Source organism: Chelonoidis abingdonii, chromosome 16 (genome assembly GCF_003597395.2).
Source record: "Chelonoidis abingdonii isolate Lonesome George chromosome 16, CheloAbing_2.0, whole genome shotgun sequence".
Lineage (NCBI taxonomy): Eukaryota > Metazoa > Chordata > Testudines > Testudinidae > Chelonoidis > Chelonoidis abingdonii.
In genome coordinates, this window is record NC_133784.1 from 7,694,356 (window position 1) to 7,720,098 (window position 25,743).

Genomic DNA, 25,743 nt, shown 5'->3' on the forward strand with positions numbered 1-25,743 from the left:
GTCGCCCAGAAACAGAGAAATGGCAGAAGTGAAGCTCTGTGCCCCAGTCCTAGGCTGTGGGGTGAGCACAGACTGTAGACCCTGCGGGTGGCTGGGGGGAGAGGATGCCACAAGGTCCTTGCACAGAGAGGCTGGTCGTGGCACGTGGGCTCCATACAAGATCCCATCTCCACCCTCTTTGGGGCCGGTCGTGAGACCGTGGATCCTGTGAGTCAATGTGGCAGGCGGTGAGAGAGTCCCTACTTCAGCCCTGCAGGGCTCTCACCTGCCCTTCAGCTGTGCAGGTCCCAGTGGCCAGACCTGCCCCATGTGCTCTGGGGACTCGCTGTGCCATCTCCCGCCTCCTTGTTGAGGCCCGCGATTCCACTGAAGGCGGGATGATCAGCTCTTGCCACAGACACAGTGTGTGAACAGAGTCTCTTCTTCCTTGTATCCTAGAACCCAGAAGTCACAGCCTCCTTCCTGAGCTCTATCACCTTTAGCTGGTACAGCAGGTAGGCAAGCAGGCGGAACAGTGGGGGGTTGCGGCTGGGACTGAGGGCCCCGGCAGAGCGTGTGGTTGTGGCAAGCCAGGGCTGGTGTCAAGGTCTGATTCCCACTTGAACTTAGCGTCCAGAAAGTGGGACCTGATGTACCCCTCTAAACTTAATCCTAGCTTAGATTGAATAACGCTGCCACAACCAAAATATAGTGTTTGTACACTTTTTGTCCCCAAAAAACTTCCCTCGGAACTCTGAGATAGACACTGATCCAAACTCCTTGGATCCTAAAACAAGAGGAATTACTTCCTCCCCCTTCATCCCTCAGACTTTCCTGAGGTACACTATCCAAACATCCTTGGATCCTAAAACGAGAGAAATTAACCTTTCCCCTGCCTTCTCTCCCCCCAGACTTTCCCTGGAGAGAGTGATCCAACTCCTTGAATCCTAAACAGAGAGGAATTAACCTTTCCCTCCCCCTTCGCCCTCCCAGACTTTCCCTGAGAGGTACACTGATCCAAACTCCTTGGATCCTAAAAAGAGAGGAATTAACCTTCTCCCCTTTCTGTCTCCCGCTCCCTGGTGAGTTCAGACCCAGTCCCCTGGGTCTTACACAAGGACAAAATCAGTCGGTTCTTAAAGGAAAAGCTTTTTAATTAAAGAAGAAAAGTAAAAATTATTCTGTAAAATCAAGATGCAAAATGTTTACAGGGTCTCAGCTTTACAACACCAGAGGGATCCCTCCCTCCTGGCTAGTATAAGTACAGCAAACAGAGGTAAAATATCCTTCCAACAAACTGGTACATTTGTAAATCAGAAAAACAAATTAAAGACTAATTCGCCTTCTTTTAGTGCTTACTATTTAGAACATGAGAGACTGTTTTAGAAAGATTGGAGAAACTGGTTGCATGTCCGGCTCTCTTTGATCCAGAGAGACGAAGAACAACCAAAAAGCACAAACAAGAGCTTCCTCACCCAGATTTGAAAGTATCTTGTCCCCCGATTGGTCCTCTGGTCAGGTGTCAGCCAGGTTCACTGAGCTTGTTAACCCTTTACAGGTAAAAGAGACATTAACCCTTAACTATCTGTTTATGACAGCTGGGATAGCAGGGAGGGCCTTGTGTGAGGCTAAGCTCTGCTCAGATCCTGTTCTCTTACTCTGCTGAGTATCACTGTGTGCCAGGTACAGGAGGTACAGGAGGTACAGGGTGGGAGGAATTGCGGGTGAAATGAGTCGCTCCTGGCTTGCACTGCAGTGAGATTCAGCACCCCAGAGGCAGCTTGGTTGCTTGGGACACTGTTGTCTCAGCTTCCAGCGCCTGGTGACCCCGAGTGTTGGTGTTGTGTCTGTTCCGGGCTGGGTGTGAGTGACAGGAGAGGCCCATTTCCGTAGTGTGCAAGAGAAGGTGTTGCTGACCAGAGGCTCTCCCTGCCCCACAGGATGGTTCTGAAGGGCTATCGCAAACCCCTGGAGATGGAAGATCTCTGGGACTTGAAAGAAAATATGAAAACGCAGCAAATCTTAAGCAGGTTTGACAGGAACATGAGGGCTGAGTTGAGGAAGGCCCGTTGGGAGCTGGAGAGACGGCGCTGCAAGAGGAGCTTGTGTGAGGCAGCCCCAGACCACAGGAATGGACTCGGCAAGGCTCAGAGCCAAGATATCCTGGTGCTGGTAACTCCCTCGCTGCCCCCTGGGCTGGACTTGGGGCTCTGGCGCTGGGTCACGGTGTCCCTGGCACAGGCCATTGGTGCTTTGACTCTGCAATGATGTGACTGAGGAGGGTTGGAGGGAGCCCACAATAGATAGCCCCACATGTCTTAAGGTTTGCTCTCCTCACCAGCTCCTCACAGGCCTGTCTCACAGCTCCCCTCTCCCTGAGCCATCTGTGCTGCTCCATCATGAGCTGAGGGTCTAAGCAGAGGGCTGTGAAGCCCCTTCTCCCCTGGGGTTCTTTGCTGCCCACACCTCCCTCCCAGCCCCGGGAACCAGCCCCAAGTCTCTGGTGGGAGCGTGTGAAGCACTAACCTCTGAAGCTCCCCCACCCCTTCCCGAGCACCCATTGCTTCCACCATCCCGTGCTGCCTCCCTGCCATCCGGGACTGGGCCTTACACCTGTGCAGGGCACTTGTCCCGGGGAAGGGTCCCTAGGCGGGTGGGGGCACCTGACCTGGGGAAGGACCTCTGGGCTGGGAGGGGGTCTCTGTGTGGGGTGTCTGATCCAGGGGGCCCATGGAGTGTTGGCTATGGGGGAGGACCCTGCGGAGTGTCTGACCCAGGGTGGGTTGGCTGGCAGGATGCCTGTCTGATCCAGCTCCCTTTCTCACATGCTGGCTCCGGTCTAGGAGGAGAAGGAACCGAAGCGGAAGAAGAAGGAGGATGTGGGTGGCCCCAGCGGGGATTACCCCAAAGCCTGGCTGGCCAAGACCCTGATCAGAACTTTTGCGGGGAACCTCCTGAAATCAGTGGCTTTCAAGGTGGTACACGATCTTCTGGTGTTTGCCAGCCCCCAGCTGCTGAAGTGAGTCCCCATCTCTGGGCTGCCTCCACAGGGACCTCTTGCCTGCCTGGCACCCAGCCAGGAGCTAGGGCAGGGTCAGGGTTTCTCTTGGATGGTGCAGGGACACACCCAGACAAGGGGAGGCTGCTTCATGGTCCAGGGTTTAGCATCAGTGGCTGGATGTTATAGATGGAATGCGGGTGAGGGAGTCCCAGGTGTGCTGGGGGTGGTGACGTCTCCAGGGTTAGTCTCGTTGAGGCAGGGGTGGCAATGCCCTTCTGGGTCTCTGTGGAGTGGAGGGGTGTTGGGGGGGGGCTGGTATCTGTGGGGCAGAGTTGTCCCTAAGGGTCTGGTCTCTGGGCAGGGTTGGAGCTGGATTCTGTGGGGGCTGGTCTCTGAGGGGCAGGGGTGGCAAGATCTGTGGGGGGCTGGTCTCTGAAGGGCAGGGATGGCAGGATCTGTGGGGGCTGTTCTCTGTGGGACAGGGGTTGTGGCATCCCGGGGGTGTCTCTGTAGGCAGGGGGTGGCAGCATCATTAGGGAGGCTGATCTATGTGGCTGAGGGTGTCCCTGGGGGGCTGGTTTCTGAGGAACAGGGGTTGTGGTATCCCTGGAGGGGGTGGTCTCTGCAGGGAGGAGATGGTAGCATCCAGGGTGGGAGAGGCTGAACTATGTGGGGCTGGGGGGGGGGCTGGGGGGCAGGGGTTGTGGTGTCCCAAGGGGGTGGTGGTCTCTGTGGGGAGGAGGTGGTAGTATCCTTTGGGGAGTCTGGTCTCTGTGGGGCAAGAGTTGTGGTGTCCCTTGGTGGGGGTGGTCTCTGCAGGGAGGAGGTGGTAGCATCCTGGGGGGGGCTGGTCTATGTGGGCTGTGGTGGGGGTGTCCCTGGGGGATGGTGTCTGTGGGGCAGAGGTCTCCCCATGCCCGGCTGGTCTCACTGGCTGCTCTGACTGTCAGACTGCTGATCTCCTTTGTTGCGGACCCCACGGCGTATGCCTGGCAGGGCTACCTCTACGCCTTGCTGCTGTTTGTAACCGCGCTGGTCCAGTCGCTCTGCCTGCAGCAGTACTTTCAGCTCTGCTTTCTGCTGGGTATGAGCCTGCGCACGGCACTCATGGCCGCTGTCTACAAGAAGGTCAGTGTGGGGACCCCCATCAGCTCTGCCAGGACGGCGTGCGGGGCCTCCCTGTCCCACAATACACTTCCCTCTTCCTATATCTTTGCCTTTCCTCTAAGGGCATCTATGGGCTGGGCTTTTGTTCCCCGGTGTAGGAGCTGGGGGCTTTGGACATCCTGGGGGTTACCTGCTGGGAGCCATGCAGTAAGAGCAATGTGCACCAGGCTGGCTCCCTGCTGTGATCCCTGTGCAGTGACGTGCTGGTGGGAGGCATTTACCCACAGCAGTGCAGCGGTCCCCAGAGCCGGGTTGGAGGCCGGGCGAGGAGGAGTGGCTCTATGGCCAAGAGCCAGCACTCAGGAGTCAGTGCAGGAAGGTTGGCAACCACCAGGAGCTACTCTGATGCTTTAGGCCTAGACTTCGCACGCAGCAGGAGATGGGGACTGGCCTGGCCCCTGGTGACTGTGCTGTCCACCCTAGGCGCTCACTGTCTCCAACGCCACCCGCAAGGAGTACACCCAAGGTGAGACAGTGAACCTTATGTCCGCCGACACCCAGAGGTTCATGGACCTGGCCAGCTTCATCCACCAACTGTGGTCGGCGCCGCTACAGATTGCCCTGTCCATCATCTTCCTGTGGTGGGAGCTTGGCCCCTCTGTCCTGGCAGGGATCGGGGTCATGGTGCTGCTCATCCCCATCAACGCTGTCCTGGCCACCAAGGCCAGAAGAATTCAGGTCAGCGGTTGGGCAGAGTCCACTCCCTGGGCTGGCCTGGCAAAGGCTTCCTCCTTGCCTCTCTCCACCTGAGCCTCCCCACTCACCAGCCACTCGGGTCTCTTCCCTCCAGTGCCCCGCACGCTGCCAGTGGCTCTCTGGAGTGGGAATGTAGGTGGGGACCGAGAGAGGAAATGCAGAGCTTGCTCGGGGCTGCCTCCTTATGCTGCTCTGTGGAGCACCAGACTCCAGCAGAGACCCCAGCCCAATGAGCTGACCCTCCTGCACCTGTACTGGTCCAGCCCCTGCCAATGGGAGAGGTGGCCTGCCGGGAATAGACGGGAGTTCAGGGGTGGGGCCTGCAGTTGGAGAGCGCTGGCAAGGCAGATGAGAGATGAATGAGCCTGGGGATGAGATGGGGCATTTGTGGAGCTCCTGGGTTTTCGGAGCTGCTGTTTGCATTGGGCTGGGGGATCCAACTCACCTTTCTCACTGGCAGATGAAGAACATGAAGAACAAGGATCAGCGCATGAAAATAATGAATGAAATCCTCAGTGGGATCAAGGTGAGCACCATGGGCCCCACCCCTCAGTGCCTGGCTGCCCCTCCCCGTCCAGGGCATTAGGGGTGTGCCTGGCTGCCCTTCTCCCACCAGGACATCTAGGGTTGCTACCTGACCATCCCCTCCCCATGGCACCTGGGGGCCCATTCTTCTCTGCATGGCAGCAGAGCTGGTAGTGCCCCCTACTCCCCCGAGATGATGGCATGTAATGGTAAAGGATTTGCTGCATGGGTCCAGGAAGGTGACCCCCATAATGCCCCTGGCTGGTTGTGCAGCTACCTATGGGTGGGGCTGTAGGCAGGCGAGCAGGACCCCGGGCCAGCGGACGAGGTGCTGCATGCAGGTGTGATGAGCCTTGGCCGCTGGGGGACCAGTATTCGCTTATTCTGGGTTTCGCTCAGATTCTGAAACTGTTCGCCTGGGAGCCTTCGTTTGAGCGACAGGTTGGGGAGATCCGGGTGCGTGAGCTGAAGGGTTTGCTGGACTTTACCAACCTTCAGGCTTTTTCCATCTTCATCTTCTCCTGTGCCCCGTTCCTGGTGAGTGCCAAGGGCTGGAGGCGATGGCAGGCCCCTGGGGAGCTGGAGCTGGAGGTAGAGCTGCCTTCTGGGTGGTAAGAGGGATTGGGATGTGCCCAGGGCGATAAGGCTGTGGGTGTGGATGCACAGGTGGTTTGTGGGGTGGGGAAGGGGGATCAGGCTTTGAGGTTGGGGGTAGGATCTGCCCAGGGTCTGGCAGGCTGTGTACAGGGAGTAATGTGACTATTCCCCCCACCATCCCATAAACCTTCCCTGTGATCAGGGACTGGGACTTGCCCCTGGGCAGGACACCTGTCCCAGGGAAGGCAGGCAAAGCACCAGCATGTTTACTGTCCACTGTCCACTCTTCTGGGGAGTCCCCAACAAGAGCTCTGGGTGGGTCCCCAGCTGGAGTGCTGTGGAGGGGACACATTGGCTGGGGCCCCAGAAGGAGCACGGAACACTGGGAGATGGGATCCCTGGCCTGAGCACGTGCCCCTGCATGCGGAGGATGGGGTGCCGGGCAGGAGCACAAGGTGGGGTGTACATGGGGAGCACAGCGCAGTGGGGTGGGGGTAAGGGCATGACTGCAGTGGCAGAGGGGCTATGGCTTTAACACCCCCTGGCCCCAGGTCTCTGTGGCCAGCTTCGCCGTCTACGTCATGGTGGATGAGAAGAACGTCCTAGACGCACAGAAGGCATTTACCTCCATCTCCCTCTTCAACGTTCTGCGCTTCCCCATGGCCATGCTGCCCATGGTCATCTCCTCCTTGGTGCAGGTGAGCACCCGGGGCAGGGGGAGGGAAGGAGGGTTGAGTCTTGGGCCCTTTTGTTAACCCCCAAATGCATCATATGGTTCAGGCTTGGTGTGTGGGGCTGAGGTATCAGGGCTCAGCGTGTGGGGCTCAGGGCAGGGAGCTCGAATGGCCAGTCTTTGGGCGAAGGAATCAGCATGTGGGGCACAGGGCTAGTTACAGGACTCAGTGGGGAGCGGGAGGACTTGGGTTGCAGGGCTCCATACCCGCCCGGCATCTAATTTATTTCCTCTTTTGTTTGCGTGTGTTGCGGTGGCACCCAGAGGCCCTGCCAGGATTGGAGCTGCAGTTCTTCGAGTAGTGTCCCTGTGGGCGTTCCACTGTAGTTGCAGCAGCACTTCCTGCCCTGGGATTGGAGATCTTTGGTAGCAGTGCCCGTCAGGCCACACATGCGCTCCTCCCCGTCTCGCCCCTTGAGCGGTGTCAATATAGCGCTGTGCAGTCCAACCACCCTCAGTTTCTTCTCAGCCACCCTTGGTCTGGGATGGGATCCTGAACAGAGCCCTTCAGACATCCCTAGCCTTTAGTAATAGCAGTAAAAGTCGGATTTCTGTTCTTTTGTAGATACTCGCCATTTCCTTTCATTTTTCTTCCTCCTAAAAAAAATAAATTCCATTGCTCTTTCCTCCCCATTATTCTTTAGCTTAACAAAGGTTTCCCTTTTTTAATCCGCCTTTCCCGATGGGGAAACTCTCTCTGCTCATTTATGCCCAGATCTCCCAGGTGTAGAAGTGCCTCTCTTGTTGTGAAGCCATCCCCGTGAGCGACAGTCACTCCTGGTGCATATGCCGCCTCGGTGAGGGACATGTCTCTCAGAAGTGTACCTGCTGCCTCAGCTTGAAGGCCTGTGAACTGAGGCTAAAACTTTTACTCATGGAGAGTTTTCTGCGACCAGCCCCAGACCCTGGCCCTGATACCTCTCCTGTGCGGTGTTCACCATCCATACAGTCATCAGCCAACCTTCACTCGCTGATGACCATATGGAAACCCACCCTCTCCCACCCAGGTGAAAAAAAAGGGCCACTAGTTCCCCCTCTTAGGAGCTGCTCTGAGGATGTTGCGGCTACAGACGTGAGAAAGCTCCTGTGACTGTCTGGGCACCTCCAGTACCGGTGCGAAGGACAGGTCTAAGGACCCTAAACAGGCAGGATCACAGGTGGAAACATTGTCTCTTGGCATTGAGAAAGAGTGTAAGACTTTCAAAAGTGGTACCCACTGCTTCAACAAAAATAATCCTCAGTGGCACCAACTAAACCGCCAGCCCCAAGCAAGCCCTTGGCACCTGTGCTAGCAGTTCTCAATCTGGGGTCCGTGGTCCCCTGGGGGTCCGCGAGCCTTTCAAGGGGGCCATGGGGCCCTGCAGCTGAAACCCAGTGCACTGAGCCCTGGCACCCCCCTATGGGGCTGAAACCGGGAGCATGCCTGAACAATGTGCCAATTACTGACACTTGCCAACTGATGCTGACAACTGAAACTGACGCCTTTAGCCAATGCTATGCAATTACCCACGACGTGGCATCAGATGCCTGACTAGGACACAGTGTCCTATTAGCCTTAGTAGACATCACTCTGAGGTCACTTCCATCTAGGGGCACTGCTCTGCAGTCACCTACAGTGGAGCATCCATAGCGACATCACTCAAAGGAGAAGGAAAGGTTACTCCTATGCAGTAGCGGAGGTTCTGAGAGATGTATCCCCCTATGGGTGCTCCACTACCTACCCTCCTTCCTCTCTGCTTCAGAGTTCAAACATAGACTCTGCAGCAGAGCAAGAACTGAGGGTGGTTGGACCGCAGAGCGCTACATAGATGGTACGAGACAGGGAGGAGCACATGTGCAGCACAATGGGCGCTGCTATCGAAGATCTCCGATCCCAGGCACAAGAGGTGCTGCTGCACCTACAGGGGAGGGTCCATAGGGACACACATCTCGATGACCCCGAGTTACTGCACAACCTTCTCTTCTGGGTGCTGCACGCACAGACATACGGTCCCTGCCTTATTGTTCAATCTCTTGGGAAATACAGAACTGGGGAGCTGCCCCCAGGGTGTGAGGGTTGGGCAGGAAGATTCTGGAGCTTTCTACCCCACTCGGATGGATCTTGTGTCTCACCTGTGTGACATCCCCTTTTGTTTCCTACAGAGCGGCGTGTCCACCAAGCGGCTGGAGCGGTACCTGGGGAGTGGCAACCTGGACCCCTCAGCCATAAGATGTGACCCCAGTGTTGGTAAATAAACTGCCAGGACTCACAGCGGGGCCCTGGTGTGAATGTGGGGGGCCTGCTGCCACATCATGGGTGTGCAGGGCCCTCAAATACAACTCCCCGTCAGCACTACTGCATGTAGGGGGCACTTGGGCATAACCCCCCCCCCCACTCCCACCCCATGTGTGGGGCTCCCAAGCACAATCCCTCCTCCATTCCTACCCCGTGTGTGGGGCCCTTAGATACACTGCATGCGGGGGGCACCTGGTTTGCAGGGTCCTGTGGTACAACAACCCTCCCCTCATGTGCAGGGCCCTTTGGGGAGGATTTCCCTCATCGGCCCAAATCCAGGATCCACTAGGCATGAGGGGAACCCCTGAGTGGGCTGGTGGCTCCTGGGAGCTGGACACACTGACTTTGGGGTTGGGCTGGGGAGGGAGCTGTCCGCCATCCAGTCTCTGAGGCACTGCCCATTCTCTTGGCAGACTGTGCGATGCAGTTCTTCGAGGCCTCCTTTGCCTGGGAGCAGGGTGCCGAGCCTGTGATCAGAGAGTGAGTGTGCTGCGTCCGGGGCCTGGTGCTGTGCTGGGGGGCTCCCTTCTCTGTTATTGACCTGCCAGGCAATTGCCTTGTGCTGTCATGGGTGGAACACAGCCCCCGGTGGGACCTGGGACTGCAGGGCACACATCCCCCAAAGCAGAGACACGGGCAGCTGGAAACACCTGCTTCACTGGCTTGTTCTCGCTGACCACATGGTCTGGGCCCTTTCATGATGTTTCCAAACATGTGCAAGGCCCGGGTGGCAAGTCCAGGAGACGCAGGAGTCCATGGAGGAGCCTGCGTTTAGCCTGGATAAAGTAGCTGTTAGGGATGTAAAAGTTTAACCAGTTAACCAATAAGCTTGAGGCTTATAAGTTTCTGTTAACAATTAAACTCCGCCCAAGGTTCCGGCTGCTGTCGTGCATGCCTGGGATCCTGGTTGCCGGCCCCGCGCCCAGGGGTCTGCTGCCACCCATGCCCAGCATCCTGGCTGCCACTGTGGCACAGACCCCCGGGGGTGGGACAGCAGCCGGGACCCTGGGCACGGGCCAGCAACCAGGATGCTGGGTGCGCTGGGATGCTGGGCGCAGGGGCAGCAGCAGGGATCCCTGGGCATGGGGTGGCAGCGGGGACCTGCCTAAAACATGGGGATGCTGCAGCAGCCCCTGCACCCCTAATTCCTTAGTTAAACGTTTACCCATGTAACTGACAGAATTTCAGTTGGTTACATGGTTATTGTTTTTACACGTTATTTACATCCCTGGTAGCTGCTCAGCGCTGCTCTGAGTCCCAGCTCTCTCGTCCTTCCAGGGTCACTTTGGATATCAAGCCTGGGCACCTCGTGGCTGTGGTCGGGGCTGTGGGCTCAGGGAAATCCTCACTGGTGTCAGCTGTGCTAGGAGAGATGGAAAACCTCAAGGGGCACATTAACATCCAGGTGAGAAGAGCTGCCCCAGGTGGAGGAGGCCCTGTGAGCTGCCGTCGGATCCTGGGGGGCACTTATGAGTGCCCACTCCAGGCAGAGATGTTAACAGCAATGCCAAACCCCACCCCACCCCACCCAGCCAGGATCCAGGCCAGGTCGCCTCGGTCATGACTTGCAGATTTCCCTGGTATACCAGCTCTGGGACACCGTCTAGCTCTGCTGGTGCCCCTCAGCCCTGCCCCACAGCCCCGCTGCTCTTCCAGCCCTGGGCTCCCCACATGCATATCTTTCCGATGCCCCTCAATCCTGATCTGCAGCCCCCAGCTACTCAAATCGTCCCTACCCGACTGCCAATACTCTTCGGTCCTCCCTCACACACTTCATGCTATTGCCGGCGTGGAAGCTCCAGACATTCACTGTCATAACCGATCACATGGCAGCTTGATGCCATGGACAAATATCCACCCAGCTCATGGAAGTAAGAGCAAACCCTTGGTCTGTAGGGTGGAAAGGCTAGTTAGGGTCCTAGCCTCCAGCACCCTCTTCTCCGTAAGTCCTGGGGAGATGCAGTGAACAACATTTACCCTGCAGGACGTTGACTGTCACAGGCATTATCCACTCTGCCAAGCTGTCTGTTAAAAACCAGAGCACAAACCCCATACTGGTTGTGAGTTCTGTACTTACGTTTCAGGAAGGATGTGAACAAATTGGAGAAATCCCAGAGAAAAGCAACAAAAATGATGAAAGGTCTAGAAAACATGAGCTATGAGAAAAGATTGAAAAAAACGGGTTGGTTTAATCTGGAGAGGAGAAGTGAAGACTGAGAGGGGACATGATAACAATTTTCAAGTACATAAAAGGTTGTTACATGGAGGAGGGAGAAGAATTGTTCTCTTTAACCTCTAAGGATAGGACAAGAAGCAATGGGTTTAAATTGCAGCAAGAGAAGTTTAGGTTGGACATAAGGAAAAACATCCTATCAGGGTGCTTAAGCCCTGGAATAAATTACATAGGGAGGTTGTGGAATCTCTGTCATTGGAGATTTTTAGGAGCTGGTTGGACACACACCTGTCAGGGATGGTCTAGATAATACTTAGTCTGGCTGTGAGTGCAGGGGACAGGACTAGACAAGGTCTCTTCCAGTTCTATGATTCTATTATTTCATCAGCCAAGTACCAAGTGTAAACTCCTCAGGCACTATAACAGCCTAACCAGGGAGTCTCAGACAGTCAGTCCCCTTGGGTACTCTGATCTGTCTTGTCACCCAGGTAAACTTGCCTTTGTGACAGATGGTCCCTTACACCAAAAATGACGACAACATTCAGGTTACCCCCAGCCCCAAATGACCAGTCACTTACCTCAGGTCAATTGCACCTTAGAGCTAACACCAAAGACAACAATAATAGGAGATATACCAATATCCTAGAACTGGAAGGGACCTTGCAAGGGCATTGACTCCAACCCCTGGCCTTCACTAGCAGGACCAAGTACTGATTTTGCCCCAGACCCCTAAGTGGCCCCCTCAAGGATTGAGCTCACAACCCTTGGTTTAGCAGACTAATGCTCAAACCACTGAGCTATCCTTCCTCCACTTGTAGCCAGTTCTATAATAAATTAACTAAAGATTATTAACGAAGAAAAAGAAATGAGTGTTATTTACAGGGCTAAAGCAAATAAACAAACATTCAAATGGGTTCCAGGCTAAAGTTTCAAAACGTAATAGAAGCTTCTATAATAAGCAAGCTCAGTGTGTCCTTTAGGGCTCACCCATGCGAAGCACCAGGGATCTTTGTTTATGCCCAGTAATCCTTGCCCTCAAAGTCCAAGTGATATAAAGGATCCAGCTGCTTCTTTGGCAGGAATTTTTATCATCTTCACCCAGAGCTCAAGCTGATGGAGGCAGCCCGTTTCCTGGGAGTTGGGAGAGCAATTAACCAAGCTTTGTGTTCTGTTGTTCCACGATGGCTCCTTTGTTTCAATGGGCTTTCTTGGGGGGCAGGGCCTAACCACTTTAGTAGGAAGCCAGCATCTTACATTCGTTAATGTTTCGTTCCTGGTTCGCAAGGTAGACAGTTACAGAGGATTACAAAGTAAATGCTCAATATAACCTTATAATGTGGGTACACAGATATTGTAAGTGAGATTACTACATGCAGTTCCTACCGGCATTTCATGTCTGACCACATGCTCATACGCTTAATCTTTATTTGAACAATGCCGACACAGAGCTGAACCAGGCTGGTTTCCAGCAATGTATTGGTCAGTGTTCAGTTGAGGCCTAGAGGCCTTGGCATGAGCTGGCACCTGGTCTGCCAGTGTCACAACCTCATCTTGGCTTTGTCTAGTTCCCTGCACAGAGGCTCATGGGGGAGGGATAGCTCAGTGGTTTGCACATTAGCTTGCTAAACCCAGCATTGTGGGCTCAATCCTTGAGGTGGGCGGGGGGACAACTTAAGGCTGTGGGGCAAAAATCAGTACTTGGTCCTGTTAGTGAAGGCAGGGGGCTGGACTTGATGACCTTTTGAGGTCCCTTCCAGTTCTAAGATATTAATGTGACTGCTCCCACCCTGGGCCCATCTCCTCAAGTCCTGCACTGGCTGGATGAGGCAGCTGTGATTGAGCTCTTCCCTCCAGGGCTCTGTGGCCTACGTTCCCCAGCAGGCCTGGATACAGAACGCCACGCTGAAGGACAACATTCTCTTTGGGTCGGACCTGGATGAGGCTAGGTACCAGCAGGTTGTGGAGGCCTGTGCTCTCCTTCCAGACCTGAAGCTGCTCCCTGGAGGTGACCTCACAGAGATTGGAGAGAAGGTGGTGGCACTGGGCATGTCGGGGAAGGAAGTGTGCTGGGAGGGGAAGGCTGGGAGGAGGTGTCCTGGGGAGTAGGTGGGGGATGGGAGAGGGGGAGGTGTCTGGGGGTGGCTCAGAGAGGGTGAGGGGTGTTGTGAGTGTATGAAGCTCGAGGGTCATGTGGTAGCAGGAATGGGTGGCTCGTGGGTGCATGAGGAAGGTAGACGAGGAGGAGGATGTATGTGGAGTTGGGGAGGTGCATGGGCATCTGAAGCTGAGGAGGAATGTTTGGTGGTAGAAGCAGCAGCCCCTGGGTGTGTATTTGGGAGGCAATGATGGCAGACACTTGGGGAGTATCTGGAGCTCCTAGGTGTGGGAGGGGGTGGCAGAGAATGTGTGGTGCTCGGGGTGGGGGCTGTCTGGAGCTCGTGGCGATGGGAGGGTTCAGAGAGCATATGGGGCACAGGGAGGCTGTCTGGAGCACAAGGGTGGGATAGGTGCAGAGAGAATACGGTGCTCAGGCTTTGTCTAGAGCATGGGGGGGTAAGTGGGGGTGGCAGAGAGCGTGAGATGCTGGGGGGGGGGCTGTCTGGAGCCTGTGGGGGTGCAGAGGACGTCGGAGCATGTGGTGCTCAGGGTCGGTCTGGAGCCTGTAGGGGTAGGGTGGGGGGTGCAGAGAGTGTTTGATGCTGGGGGTGTTGTCTGGAGAACATGTTAGGGTAGGTTGTGGGGTTCAGAGAGCATGTGATGCTGGGGCTACTGTCTGGAGAACATATGAGTAAGGTGGAGGTGCAGAGGGCTTAGGAGTGTGTGGTGCTCTGGGTCTGTCTGGAGCCTGTTGGGGCAGGGTGGGGGGGGTAGAGAGTGTGTGATGCTGGGGAGCGCTGTCTGGAGAACATGGGGGTAGGGTGGCGGTGCAGAAGGCATCAGAGTGTGTGGTGCTCAAGGTCTGTCTGGAGCCTGTGGGGGTAGGTTGGGGTGCAGAGGGCATGTGATGCTGGAGGTGCTGTCTGGAGAACATAGGGGTAGGGTGGGGGGTGCAGAGAGCGTGTGAGGCTGGGGAGCTGTCTGGAGAACATGTGGGTAGGGTGGAGGGTGTAGAGGGTTTAGGAGTGTGTGGTGCTCAGGGTCTGTCTGGAGCCTGTGGGGGTAGGTTGGGGGTGCAGAGGGCGTGTGATGCTGGGGGGACTGTTTGGAGAACATGGGGCTGGATGGGGGTGAGTGAGCACCGGTGAAAGACTTTGCTCCCCTCGGTCAGCACACTGGGGTGCAGGGAGAGCACCAGGACTTACAGTCGGGTGCTTTCCCCACCAGGGCATTAACCTGAGTGGGGGCCAGAAGCAGCGGGTCAGCCTGGCTAGGGCTGTATACAGCAATGCAGATATCTACCTGCTGGACGACCCCCTGTCGGCCGTGGACGCTCACGTGGGAAAGCACCTCTTTGACCAGGTGCTGGGGCCGGATGGGCTGCTGCAGGGCAAGGTGAGAACAGCCCCGAGCTGATCGAGACAGGGAGAAGTCCCCCCCACAGGAGATGCCCCCCATCAGCCCTCATCTGGGGCACTTCTGGTCTGGCCCCCTCTGTGGGCAGGGAAGCCTCTTAGTGGCTTAACGGAGGGCTTGAATGAGGGGCTGGCTGGGTGGGCAGTTCTGTACAGTTGGTGACAGGAACACCTCCAGGCTCTCCACTGGGGGTGCAAGTGGAGGAGGGGCCCTGTGCATCCCCAGTCAGGGGTGAGGGTAGATGACAGAGTGCCCCGCGGGTCCCCAGCCAGGGATGGGGGAGGGCAAGGGAGAGCCTGTGCATCCCCAGGAGGGGCTGAAGGGGCATGATGGGAAGCCCAGTGGGTCTCCCCCCCAGCTGGGGGCAGGAGTGGGTGAGGGGAGACTGCGAGGTTCCCAGCCAGGAGTGGGAGTGGGCGAGGGGGAGCCCAGTGGGGCCCCAGCTGGGGGTGGGACTGGGCTAGGGGGAGCCCTGCGGGTCCCTGGCCAGGGGCGAAGGTGAGCGAGGGGGAGCCCTGTGGGTCCCTGGCCGGGGGCGGGAGTGGGCAAGAGGAGACCCTACGGAGCAGGAGTGGGCGAGGCGGAGCCCTGTGGGTCTCCAGCTGGGGGTGGGACTGGGCTAGGGGGAGCCCTACGGGTCCCTGGCCAGGGGCGAAGGTGAGCGAGGGGAGGCCCTGTGGGTCCCCGGCCGGGGGCGGGAGTGGGCGAGGGGGAGCCCTGTGGGTTCCCGGCCCGGAGTAGGAGTGGGTGGCCAGAGGCAGGAGTGGTCAAGGGGGAGCCCTGCAGGTCCCTGGCCAGGGGCGGAGGTGGGTGAGGGGGAGCCCTGTGAGTCCCTGGCTGGGGGCAGGAGTGGGCGAGGGGGAGCCCTGTGGGTTCCCGGCCCGGAGTAGGAGTGGGCGAGGGGGAGCCCTGTGGGTCCCTGGCCAAGGGTGGGGGTGGGCGAGGGGGAGCCCTGTGGGTCCCTGGCCAGGGGCAGGAGTGGGCTAGGGGGAACCCTGCGGGTCTCCAGCTGGAGGTGGGAGTGGCCTAGGGGGAGCCCTGCGGGTTCCTGACCCGGAGTAGGAGTGGGCGGCCAGGGGCGGGAGTGGTTGAGGGGGAGCTCTGCAGGTCCCCAGCCAGGGGCGGAGGTGGGCGAGGGGAGACCCTGCAGGACCCCTGCCGGGGGCAGGAGTGCGCAAGGGGGAGCCCTGTGCGTCCCCAGCTGGAGGTTGGGGTGGCATGTGTTTCCAGCCAGGGTGGGGGGAGTCCTGTAGCTGCTGTGCCCTGTAACCTCTGTTCCATTCTTCATTGCAGACCCGGATCCTGGTGACGCACAGTGTCAGTTTCCTGCCAAGGATGGATGAGATTGTGGTGCTGGTGGACGGTGCCGTGTCTGAGCAGGGCTCCTACAGCACCTTGCTGGCTAACGGGGGGGCCTTTGCTCAGCTCCTGAGCACGTATGGAAGCCAGGAGGGCAGCGCCCCCGAGGAGGAGGCCACAGGTATGTGGGCAGGTGCTGAGCCCAGAGTCAGCTTTGTACAGGTGCCTTTCATAGAGTGCCCATGGAGTCCTGTTTTGTGCTACGTATGCCCAGAGTGCCCCAGTGTTGGGGGGAGGGAAGGAGACAGCCCTAACTCACCCACCTGGGGTTTGCCTCTGTTAACGAGGGTAACAGTAATACAAAGAGAGCCTCGGCCTACACTGTCTCCGGAGCTTGGGTCTGTCTCTGCAGGGCCCTTCTGTTTCTGCCCCTTCCCCTCTGCCTTGGGGGCCACTCCAACCCTGCCTCCTCCTGAACTGGAGACGTGTGACTCGGCTAGTCTTGCCTCAGTATGAGTCAGCAGAAAGAGCCATGTGGCTATGGAGGAACCGAGCCTGAACCCCTTCTGGGAACCTTCCCACCCACCATGGTTCCCAGAGCGTGCTCTCTTCTCCTTCCCTGCTGAGCTTGGCTGGAGCTCGATCCCCAGAGTCCAGCGCTGCAGCTGGGAGATGCACTCAGCTTGCTACTTGGGCATTCCCCTTTCTGTGGCTGGGAGCAAACCCAGTGACCAACCTAAGCACACTGTGCAGTCCTGCAAAGCCAGAAAACGCCTGTGGTCTCCCCAAGACAGGCCCTGGCAAGGACTGGGACAATTCCACCTGGAGAACGCTGCACCCTTACTCCTAGGGACATAGGGGTTCCCACTCCAGCTGAGAGCAGGGGTCTATGCATCCAGTACCCCATCTCTAGCAGGGGCCACCAGCACCAGCTGCTTCAGAGGAGAGAGCTAGGAACCTGTCAGAGGACAGCGAGAGTGATCAGCAGACAATGGTCCCTCCTCAGGGCTGGGGTTTGCATCGCTGGAGGTGGGGATTCCCCATGCCCTGTATATTCCACTCTACACTTTTTGGTCTGAGTCTGTTCTAGTCTGACACATTGTTTGATGTAGTCCTTTGAGCCCCCAGGACTTATATCTCCCCACTCCAGAGGTTACATCCAGCCCACAATAACACACAAACCATTTAGTACAATGGACCCCAAGGATAGGTGAGCATAATTTAATAAGGGCTCCTGAAGATATTTCAGGAAAGTGCCATCTCGGTCACAGCAGCAGCAGCTCTTGGCTGCTGTGCAGAAGGATGCAGCACAGGCGTGGCTCTACGGCAGGGGTTCTCAAACGGGGGGTTGTGACCCCCTCAGGGGGTCACACAGTTATTACATGGGGGTCACGAGCTGTCAGCCTCCATCACCAAACCCCGCTTTGCCTCCAGCATTTAAAATAGTGTTAAATATATAAAAAAGTGTTTTTAATTTGTAAGGGGGGTCACATTCAGAGGTTTGCTGTGTGAAAGGGGTCACCAGTGCAGAAGTTTGAGAACCGCTGCTCTACGGAGCCATGTGCTGCTCTCTGTTCAATGCCTAACACCACATCCAGTCCGGGTGCCCCCTAACTCCTGTGTCTGCTGCTTCAGTTGGAGCTGCAGAGGAGCAAGACGATGGGGTCCCTGAGACTAGCACGGAAGACGTGCCAGCTGACATAGTGACCATGACCCTGAAAAGAGAAGCCAGCATCCAGCAGAGAGGATTCAGCCGCAGGTAGGAACCTGTCCCCAGTCATCAGATCTCATCCTGAACCTCTCCATTTCCTTCCCTCTCCCTGCTTCCTATATAGGCATCTCCCCATGCCCTGGGCCTCTTCTTTGCTTCCTGGGATGGAGGGGCCCTATATGAGGCTTCACGTCTTGGGGAACCTGTGGGAAAGCATCTGAGAGCCCTGGACTCTAGAGCCTCCCTGGCCTGCATGGCATGTGGGGCCCTCTGCTTTGCTCAGCTGCTGATCCGGAGAGGGCCTGTCATGGTTCTGCTCTGCAGCCCAGGCTGGGTGAGTTCCTGTCTGCAGGGTTTCTCCAGCTGTCTTCTCCCAGACTCCCCTGTTGAAGCTGCCCCCCAACCCCACCCCTCCCTGCTCCGCCACAATGCACTGGGCAGGATCGCGCAGTTGAGTCGCTTCCCCTCTAGTGTGACTGGTGACTCGTACTTATCCAGCGGTTTCTGCATGTCACACATCCAGCCCTCGGGCTTCTCTCGATGACTGTCAGCACCTGTCTGGGGCTCGCTGGCTGGGTGAAGGTGTGTCTGGAGCGGGAGGCTGGGCTTGTTTAGCTGGAGAGGGTGGGAACAACGCTGGACTTGGAGGAATTTCCAAAGGGTCCAGTTGAAATGGTTCTTTCGCCAAAGTCATTGAGTCCCATGGCTGGTCCCTGGCAGATCCCAGTGCAGCCAGCATGCTGGAGCAGGCTGCTCAGTTCAGGGAGAGGTGGATGGGGTGCCAGGGTGGCTCCAAACCCCATTGCTAACGATGAGCAATCGCCCTATTGCAGCCTCAGCACCAGCAGCACCAAGTCCCTGCGAAAGGCCCTGCAAGCGGGTGAGGTGGGGCCCAAGGACAAGCAGCCTGCCAAGGAGCTGACAGGACAGAGGCTGATTGAGAAGGAGGCCATGGAAATGGGAAAAGTGAGAGAAGGGATCCCATGGCTTGGGGACGGAGGCACCGTGAAATCCCACCCCACAGCTCGCTGCTTTACAACCACAATAGTTGCTTGAGAAAACTGACCCTCAGCTTTGCTGACCCCCATTGCACCACTCCCGGCCTACGGGTGAAGAGGGATGCGTGGAGGGGTACTGCTGGGATGTGTTTGGAGAGTGGGCTGCCAGCTATGGGAAGGCAGGATGGGCGGGCAGTGCTGGGGAGGGCAGGGTTGGAGTGATGCTGTGTGGGGAGGGCGTGGGGGACTGGGCAGTGCTGTGGGGGGTTTGAGTGCTGCTGTGTGGGGAGGGCAGAGGTGTGGCCTGCAGGCGTAGCTGTGTCAGGGGTGCGTGCGGTGGCTGGACTCCATGGGACGCCGCAACAGGCTGTGCTGCTTTGCAGGTGAAGTTCTCCCTGTACCTCCAGTACCTGCGTGCCGTGGGCTGGGGATTCTCTGCTTGGGTTTTGATCACCTACGTTGCACAATATGCTGCCTTCATGGGGTCCAACCTGTGGCTCAGTGACTGGACCGACGACTCGCTGCGGTACTGGAACCAGACCTATCCAACCTCTCAGCGGGACATGCGGATCGGGGTCTTCGGGGCACTGGGCACAGCGCAGGGTAAGACTGGGGACCCACCCAATTTAAATGGGATGTTGTGAGCTGGGGGCACTTGGGCTGGAGAACCCAGGGAAGGGCTGCTGAGGCCCCAGGCCTCTGCTTCAGCTGGCAGTTTGCCAGGGCCCAAGATTTCCCCCAGTGTGCTGGATGGGGTTGCCAAGATTTCCTTGGGAGCTGGGAGCAGGCAGCTGGGGGCTGAGGCCTCCCTGGCAGCCCAGCACCCGCTGTCTCCCTGGATGTTGGGGGCGGGTGTCGGGCCCAGGGTCCCGTGAGCCTGATCCTAACTGGCACATGCATGCATTCTAGCTGTCTTCCTGCTGGCCGGAGCCCTCCTGGCTACTCGAGGTGCCATCCGGGCCTCTCGCGTGCTGCATCAGCAGCTGCTCAGCAATATCCTGCGAGTGCCCATGAGCTTCTTCGACACAACTCCCACAGGTCGCATCGTCAACAGATTCGCCAAGGTGAGATCTCATGCGGGGGGGACCCTGTGCCCTGTTGGCCTGGCGGGACCTGGGCTAGGGGTGGCGGCAGAGAGAGGGACGTTCCTATGAGTGTTTCACAGGCACATTTCTTGCTACATCGCCAGTAGCTTTATCCTAGGAACCCTCACCCAGAGCAATTCCTGTGTTGGTGGAGACGTGACTCCTTCCCCAACAGCCCCACTGCATTGTCAGTAGCCTCACGTGGCAGCATTTGGTCAGGTCTCAGCAGCGCTTTGTGACGTGAACAAGGTGGGACCAAACTAGGAACCTGACTGGCCTTTAATCATGCAGAGCTAGAAAAGGAGTGGAATCTAATGGTTAGAGCTGGGGGGGCACAGAGAGCCAGGCACAGAGAGCTGGGTTCTATTCTCAGATCTGGGAGGACGTGGGGTCTAATGGTTAGAATATGGGGAGCTGGAAATCAAGACTCTGCGTTCAGTTTCCCAGCTGTGCCATTGACTCACGACATGCCCCATGAGGCAAGTCCCTTCCCCTCTGTGTCAGTCTCCCTGTCTGGACAGAAGGATCATGCTGAGCCCCACAGCTTGAAGGCAGTGGTATCAGAGCTTCCCTTTGCATGTGCAGGGCTCTCTGGCCTCCTCCTGTCTCGCAGGGCCTGGCCTCACTGCCTGCATCTCCCCTCTTCTCCATCTGTTCCCAGGACATCTTTACCGTGGATGAGACCATCCCCATGTCCTTCCGTAGCTGGCTGACCTGCTTTCTGGGCATCATCAGCACCCTGCTTATGATCTGCTTGGCCACCCCCTACTTCGCCCTCATCATCATTCCCTTGAGCATCTTCTATTTCTTCCTGCTGGTGAGTGGTTCTGGCACTTTCGAAGTGCTTTCGCTGCCACCTGCCTTTGCCTCGGCAAAATGGGCAGAGCAGAGCTCAGCCTTCCTCCATCCTTGGGCATTCCCAGAGCTGTGACAGCTGGGGCCATCTGCCCAGCATGTGTCACTGCAGACACACCTAGCAGAACTGAGGTCTCTGCTACCTGCCATGGGTGGGAAGATCCTGGGTGCACATTGCAGTAATAGAGCTGCTTCTCTGGTCCCAGCGCTACTATGTCTCCACGTCCCGCCAGCTGAGACGTCTGGATTCCGTCACCAGGTCTCCCATCTATTCCCACTTCGGTGAGACAGTGTCAGGCCTGTCTGTGATCAGGGCCTATGGACACCAGGAGCGGTTTCTGCAGCACAACAACCGGATCATGGATATAAACCAGAAAAGTGTTTACTCCTGGATTGTCTCGAATAGGTGAGATTACTCCACCGCCAAAGGGACAGGCCAACAGGACCTGCACTCATCATGTGGCTTGGCTGGGTACAACTAGCTACAGTAAAATCAGTGATGTGATTTCGATGGCTGGGGTGGGAAGAGGGGGATTACTAGGAGCTGGGGCTCCCCTGACCTTTGGCTTATTTGAAGAGCCTCATTCCGCCTCTGGATGTTCTGGGTGGGTCTTGGCTGACTGCACCGGGTACTTGGGCAGAAATTGAAGTTTATTTAACAGAGCTTGAGGTAAAGATTCAAATCAAAGCACATCTAAAGATTTGGAAAGATAAGGTTACAAGTAAAAGAAAAACATAACACTCACTCTATAGCCTAGACTTATTCACAAGTTACTTTTCTGTCTAATAAGGTATTTCTCACCCAAAGGTTGGTTCTTGCAGCACTTGGCCAGTCCAAAAAGCTGGGATCCACTTTTCATGAACTAGGCCGACAGAGTCTCTTCTCTTGTCATGGCTAACCACATGGGCCACTCCTCCTCTTTTACAGACATAGCCTATTGTCTATTAGCCCATGGCCCTTCTTCCCACAACTCTCTTGGAGTTTGTTTGTCATTGTAAATCTCCAGCCTGCATCTATTCCAGATAGTAAATAAACTCCCGCTGTCTCCCTGGGCCTCCATTGTTCTTATGTGGATTGGTGGGCTCTCAGACGCTTCCTCCTCAGGTGGTAGTTTTCACTCCCAGCAGATGTGGAACATGATATCTTACATTACATGGCTTTAAAATTGTTTTCCATAAAACATCTCCCAATAACTAGGACAATCAGCTAGATCTTCGCTTTCGGCAGAGACCACGCACAGCCCCTTTTGGTGTAATGTTGAGGAAATGGTCAGAAGCAGATGTAATATCCCTGCTGGCACATACCTGGGCATGAGGTGACTGTGGGAGTCAGGAGTTGCTAGGAGAGACGCTAGCTAGGACTAGCTCCATCCAGATCAGACTGACGTGGGGGACGTAACCAGATGACATGGCGAGACTGATCTCTCACCATTGACTAAGTGGGTGTCGCCCTCCCCTTCTGTGATGTGCCTGCAGTTGTGCCCCCTTGTATTTGTTGTATGTATAAATAGAAGGGAAGCTCTATGGCATGACACAAGGGCTTTCCAGGGGAATAACTAGGGTAATATCCAGGCGTGATGGGCTTGGGGAGAATTTAGGATGTAACAAGGAGATGGGGATGGTGAGAGGGAAATGTTTAAAATGAGGCACAGCCAACTGCCTGGCAGGGGCAGTTTAGTGTGAGTTGGGGATTACGGGGAAAGAATATTGCTGGTCAGACAGTTGTTTGCCAGTTGGGTTTGATTAGGGTGCTTGCTTGCAGATGAGGTAGGGTGTGACAGGGTGGATTAGTAGGCAAAATCGAGACCACAGGTAGGAGATTAAGTGCAGCAGTTCTGTGTGAGAAATAGGTGACTGGGGGGAATATTTATGGTGAGGCCCTGGGAGGAGGATTATGACGAGCGTTCACTGCGCTGTTGGGTGCTATGAATGAATGGAGGTGACGCTGGGCACCTGCTGGGTGTTTGGCCAGGAACGGAGGATTATGACAGACGTTCACTGTGCTGTTGGGTGCTGTGAGTGGATGGGGTGGCGCTGGGCACCTGCTGGGTGTTTTGGGTGGCCAGGAATGGCACTGATAGTGCTCACTGTAAGCGCCCCACCGTGCGAGCGTAGATGCAGGCAGGCTTCTCTCTCCCACACCTCACTGCCAACACTCTCCCTGATGCAGGTGGCTGGCTGTCCGCCTGGAGTTTGTGGGGAACCTGGTGGTTTTCTCTGCGGCTCTTCTGGCCGTGATTACGAGGGACAATCTGGGGAGTGGCATCGTTGGGCTCTCCATCTCCTCAGCACTCAACGTGAGTCCAGTCACTCAGGGGAACGAGGCCTCCCTGCTCTGCGGGGGCCTGCTGACATCCAGGGGGCAGGGCTGCTCCAGGCGGCAGATCCTCTGTGGCTGGTTCCTGCCTTCAGCTGGAAAGTGCTGCTGCACATTCGGCCATCAAAGGGGCTGTCCCCCGGGGGCTGCCAGCTGGAAGGGGGACACTGGTGCAGGGTGCTGGGATGGATGGAGTCAAGAAAGAGATGTTCCCATAGTGAGGGGGGAGGCACATGCTGGTGCAGGAGAGGGGTTCTCCTTCTGTGGGTCCTGGGCCAGGATGGTGCTGGGAAGGGGACTGTCCCATTGGGAGGTGGGGACAGGGCAGGGGCATTGCTGCTGGATGCGATGGGGTGGAGCGAGGTTCGAGGTGCAGCTGCTTGGTGTGTTAGAGCAGGATGGGGTCAGGATGCGGAAGCTCCTGCTAGGGGCGCTGGGCCCCAGGAAGGTGGGAGGGTTTGGGTGTTCCAGGATCAGGACCGCTGGTGTCTGCTGTGCAGATAACCCAGACGTTGAACTGGCTGGTGCGGATGACATCGGAGCTGGAAACCAACATTGTGGCGGTGGAGCGAGTGCACGAGTACACAGAGGTGGAGAATGAGGTGAGACCAGGTGATGGGAGGGTGACTGGGAGATAGAGTGGGACGCGGTGCAGAGAGCAGTGAGACCTGGGCGCCTCTGCTTCTCTGCATATCTCACTTCATTTGCATGTTGCTACCCACAGTGCTTTGCACCATAGTTCCCCAGTTATCAGACATCCTTTTAACACTCCTCCTCGCATCCCCAGGCTCAGTGGGTGACAGCGCAGCGACCACCCCCCGGCTGGCCTAGCAAAGGCGAGATCCAGATTACTGACTACCAGGTCCGGTACCGACCTGGGCTGGAGCTGGTTCTTCATGGGCTCACTTGTGATATTGGGAGCACTGAAAAGGTGAGGAGCCTCCCCAACAGACCCCTTTGGTTCTTTGCTGTCAGCTGCTGATGAGAGGTGGAAGGAGTGAGAAACCCCCATTGATTCAGATCAGAGCCAGAAGACATCAGTTTATTTTGGAGAGTCCTAGAGTCTGAGGCCAGAAGGGACCACCAGATCATCTCGTCTGACCCTCTGTGTATCACAGACCACCAGCCCCACTCAGCACCCGCCACGAAGCAGCAACCAAAACTAGACCAAACTATAACAGCGTTCAGGAGACTAGATTATGTGCTGCAGCAGAGCAGAGGAGACACTTAGTGTCACCAGTGCCTGAGGCTCCTGCAGTGGCAGGGATTTGAGTGAGATGTACCAAGATCATCCTGGCAAGTGACCCACATGCTGCAGAGGAAGGTGAAAAACACTCAAGGTCACTGCCCATCTGACCAGGGAAAATTCCTTCCCAATCCCACATATTGTGACCAGTTAGACCCTTAGCATGGGAGCTAGAACCAGCCAGTCCAGCACCTGAAAGAAAGAATGCTCGGTGCCACCTCAGAACCTTGTCCCCTCACATCCAATGTCTCATCTCCAGCTATTGCCATCCCTGATGGTTCAGAACAAGGAGACATCCCCTCCCACAGAACAAAACCCACAGAATACATTGAGGGAAAGGAAATATCCCTTCCTGACCCTTCCAGGTGACTGAATGAAGCCCTGAAGCATGAGCTTTAGAAACATGAGACATAAATTGAAAGGGACCTCCAGGGCTTCCAAGCCCTGCTCCCCACCATAAGAACATAAGAATGGTCATACTGGTTCAGACCAGTGGCCTATCTAGCCCAGTATCATGTCTTCTGACAGTGGTCAGTGCCACATGCTTCAAAGGGATGACCAATTCTAGTCTTTTTAATCTCTCCTCATATGGAAGCTGTTCCATACCCTGATCATTTTTGTTACTGTTTTCTGAACCTTTTCCAATTCCAATATATCTTTTTTGAGATGGGAGTGACTACATCTGTATGCAATATTGAAGATGTGAACGTACCATGGATTTATATAGAGGCAATATGACATTAGCTATCCCTTTCCTAATTGGGATAGATAACTAGGTTTTTGACTGCTGCTGCGGCTGGACTCTCCACAATGACTCCAAGATCTCTTTCTTGAGTAGTAACAGCTAACTTAGACCCCATCATGTTGTAAGTATAGTGGGGATTATGTTTTCCAATGTGCATTACTTTGCACTTATCCACATTTGTTGCTCAGTCACCCAGTTTTGTGAGATCCCTTTTTACTTCTTCACAACAACCATGACAAGCAACCGTGTCATACAATCATGCTCCTAAATATGCCCAGCTCTTTCTCAAAACTAATTCAGTTGTTTGCCCCCATAACTCCTGTTTGAAGTTTATTCCAGTGCCTCACTCCTCTGCAGGACAGAAACCTTGAAATTTCCAGCCTGAATAAGCTAAAAAAAACAAGCTCTTTCAGTCTGCTCTCATAAAATAGTCCCGCTGTTCCCTGGATCATCCCTGCAGCTCTTCTCTGTACCGGTTCCTGTTTGAATTTGTCTTTCTTGAACATGGGTGGCCACAATTTTACCTGCTATTCCAAAGGAGATCTTACCAGTGCAGCGTACAGTGGCATTAACACCTCTCTCTCTCTCTCCACTGGAAATGCCTTGCCTGATACATCCTAGGATCACTTTGCCTTTTTTGCAGCCGCATCACATTGGTAGCATGTCATCCTGTGATCAACCCACACACCCAGGTCTCTCTCCTCTGTCGCTTCCAAATGATGTTTCCTTCAACTTATAGCAGAAAATCTTATTAGACCCTAAGTACATGAGTTTACACTCTTGTATTATTGAATTTCATCCCATATCTGTCACTCCTGTCTTCAAGGA

General features: G+C 55.9%; 1 protein-coding gene across 2 annotated transcripts in view; it reads left to right on the top strand.

Moving 5' to 3' along the window:
- Positions 1 to 442: 442 nt before the first annotated feature.
- The window catches only part of LOC116817639 (ATP-binding cassette sub-family C member 2), a 35,131-nt gene continuing 9,830 nt past the window's right edge, over positions 443 to 25,743 (top strand). For both annotated transcript variants that reach the window (XR_004371984.2, XM_032767989.2), the window contains exons 1-23: positions 443 to 494; positions 1,920 to 2,151; positions 2,823 to 2,998; positions 3,931 to 4,108; positions 4,571 to 4,825; positions 5,304 to 5,369; positions 5,768 to 5,905; positions 6,517 to 6,663; positions 8,841 to 8,925; positions 9,387 to 9,453; positions 10,252 to 10,378; positions 13,001 to 13,177; positions 14,471 to 14,638; positions 15,953 to 16,139; positions 17,594 to 17,717; positions 18,503 to 18,635; positions 19,051 to 19,270; positions 19,577 to 19,731; positions 20,414 to 20,569; positions 20,814 to 21,013; positions 22,778 to 22,904; positions 23,425 to 23,526; positions 23,712 to 23,855. Coding sequence is in view for 1 of the 2 variants with exons in the window: in XM_032767989.2 (XP_032623880.2) it covers positions 1,921 to 2,151; positions 2,823 to 2,998; positions 3,931 to 4,108; positions 4,571 to 4,825; positions 5,304 to 5,369; positions 5,768 to 5,905; positions 6,517 to 6,663; positions 8,841 to 8,925; positions 9,387 to 9,453; positions 10,252 to 10,378; positions 13,001 to 13,177; positions 14,471 to 14,638; positions 15,953 to 16,139; positions 17,594 to 17,717; positions 18,503 to 18,635; positions 19,051 to 19,270; positions 19,577 to 19,731; positions 20,414 to 20,569; positions 20,814 to 21,013; positions 22,778 to 22,904; positions 23,425 to 23,526; positions 23,712 to 23,855 (3,363 nt within the window). In the remaining variant the exon portion in view is untranslated. The remainder of the gene's footprint in view (positions 495 to 1,919; positions 2,152 to 2,822; positions 2,999 to 3,930; positions 4,109 to 4,570; positions 4,826 to 5,303; positions 5,370 to 5,767; positions 5,906 to 6,516; positions 6,664 to 8,840; positions 8,926 to 9,386; positions 9,454 to 10,251; positions 10,379 to 13,000; positions 13,178 to 14,470; positions 14,639 to 15,952; positions 16,140 to 17,593; positions 17,718 to 18,502; positions 18,636 to 19,050; positions 19,271 to 19,576; positions 19,732 to 20,413; positions 20,570 to 20,813; positions 21,014 to 22,777; positions 22,905 to 23,424; positions 23,527 to 23,711; positions 23,856 to 25,743) is intronic.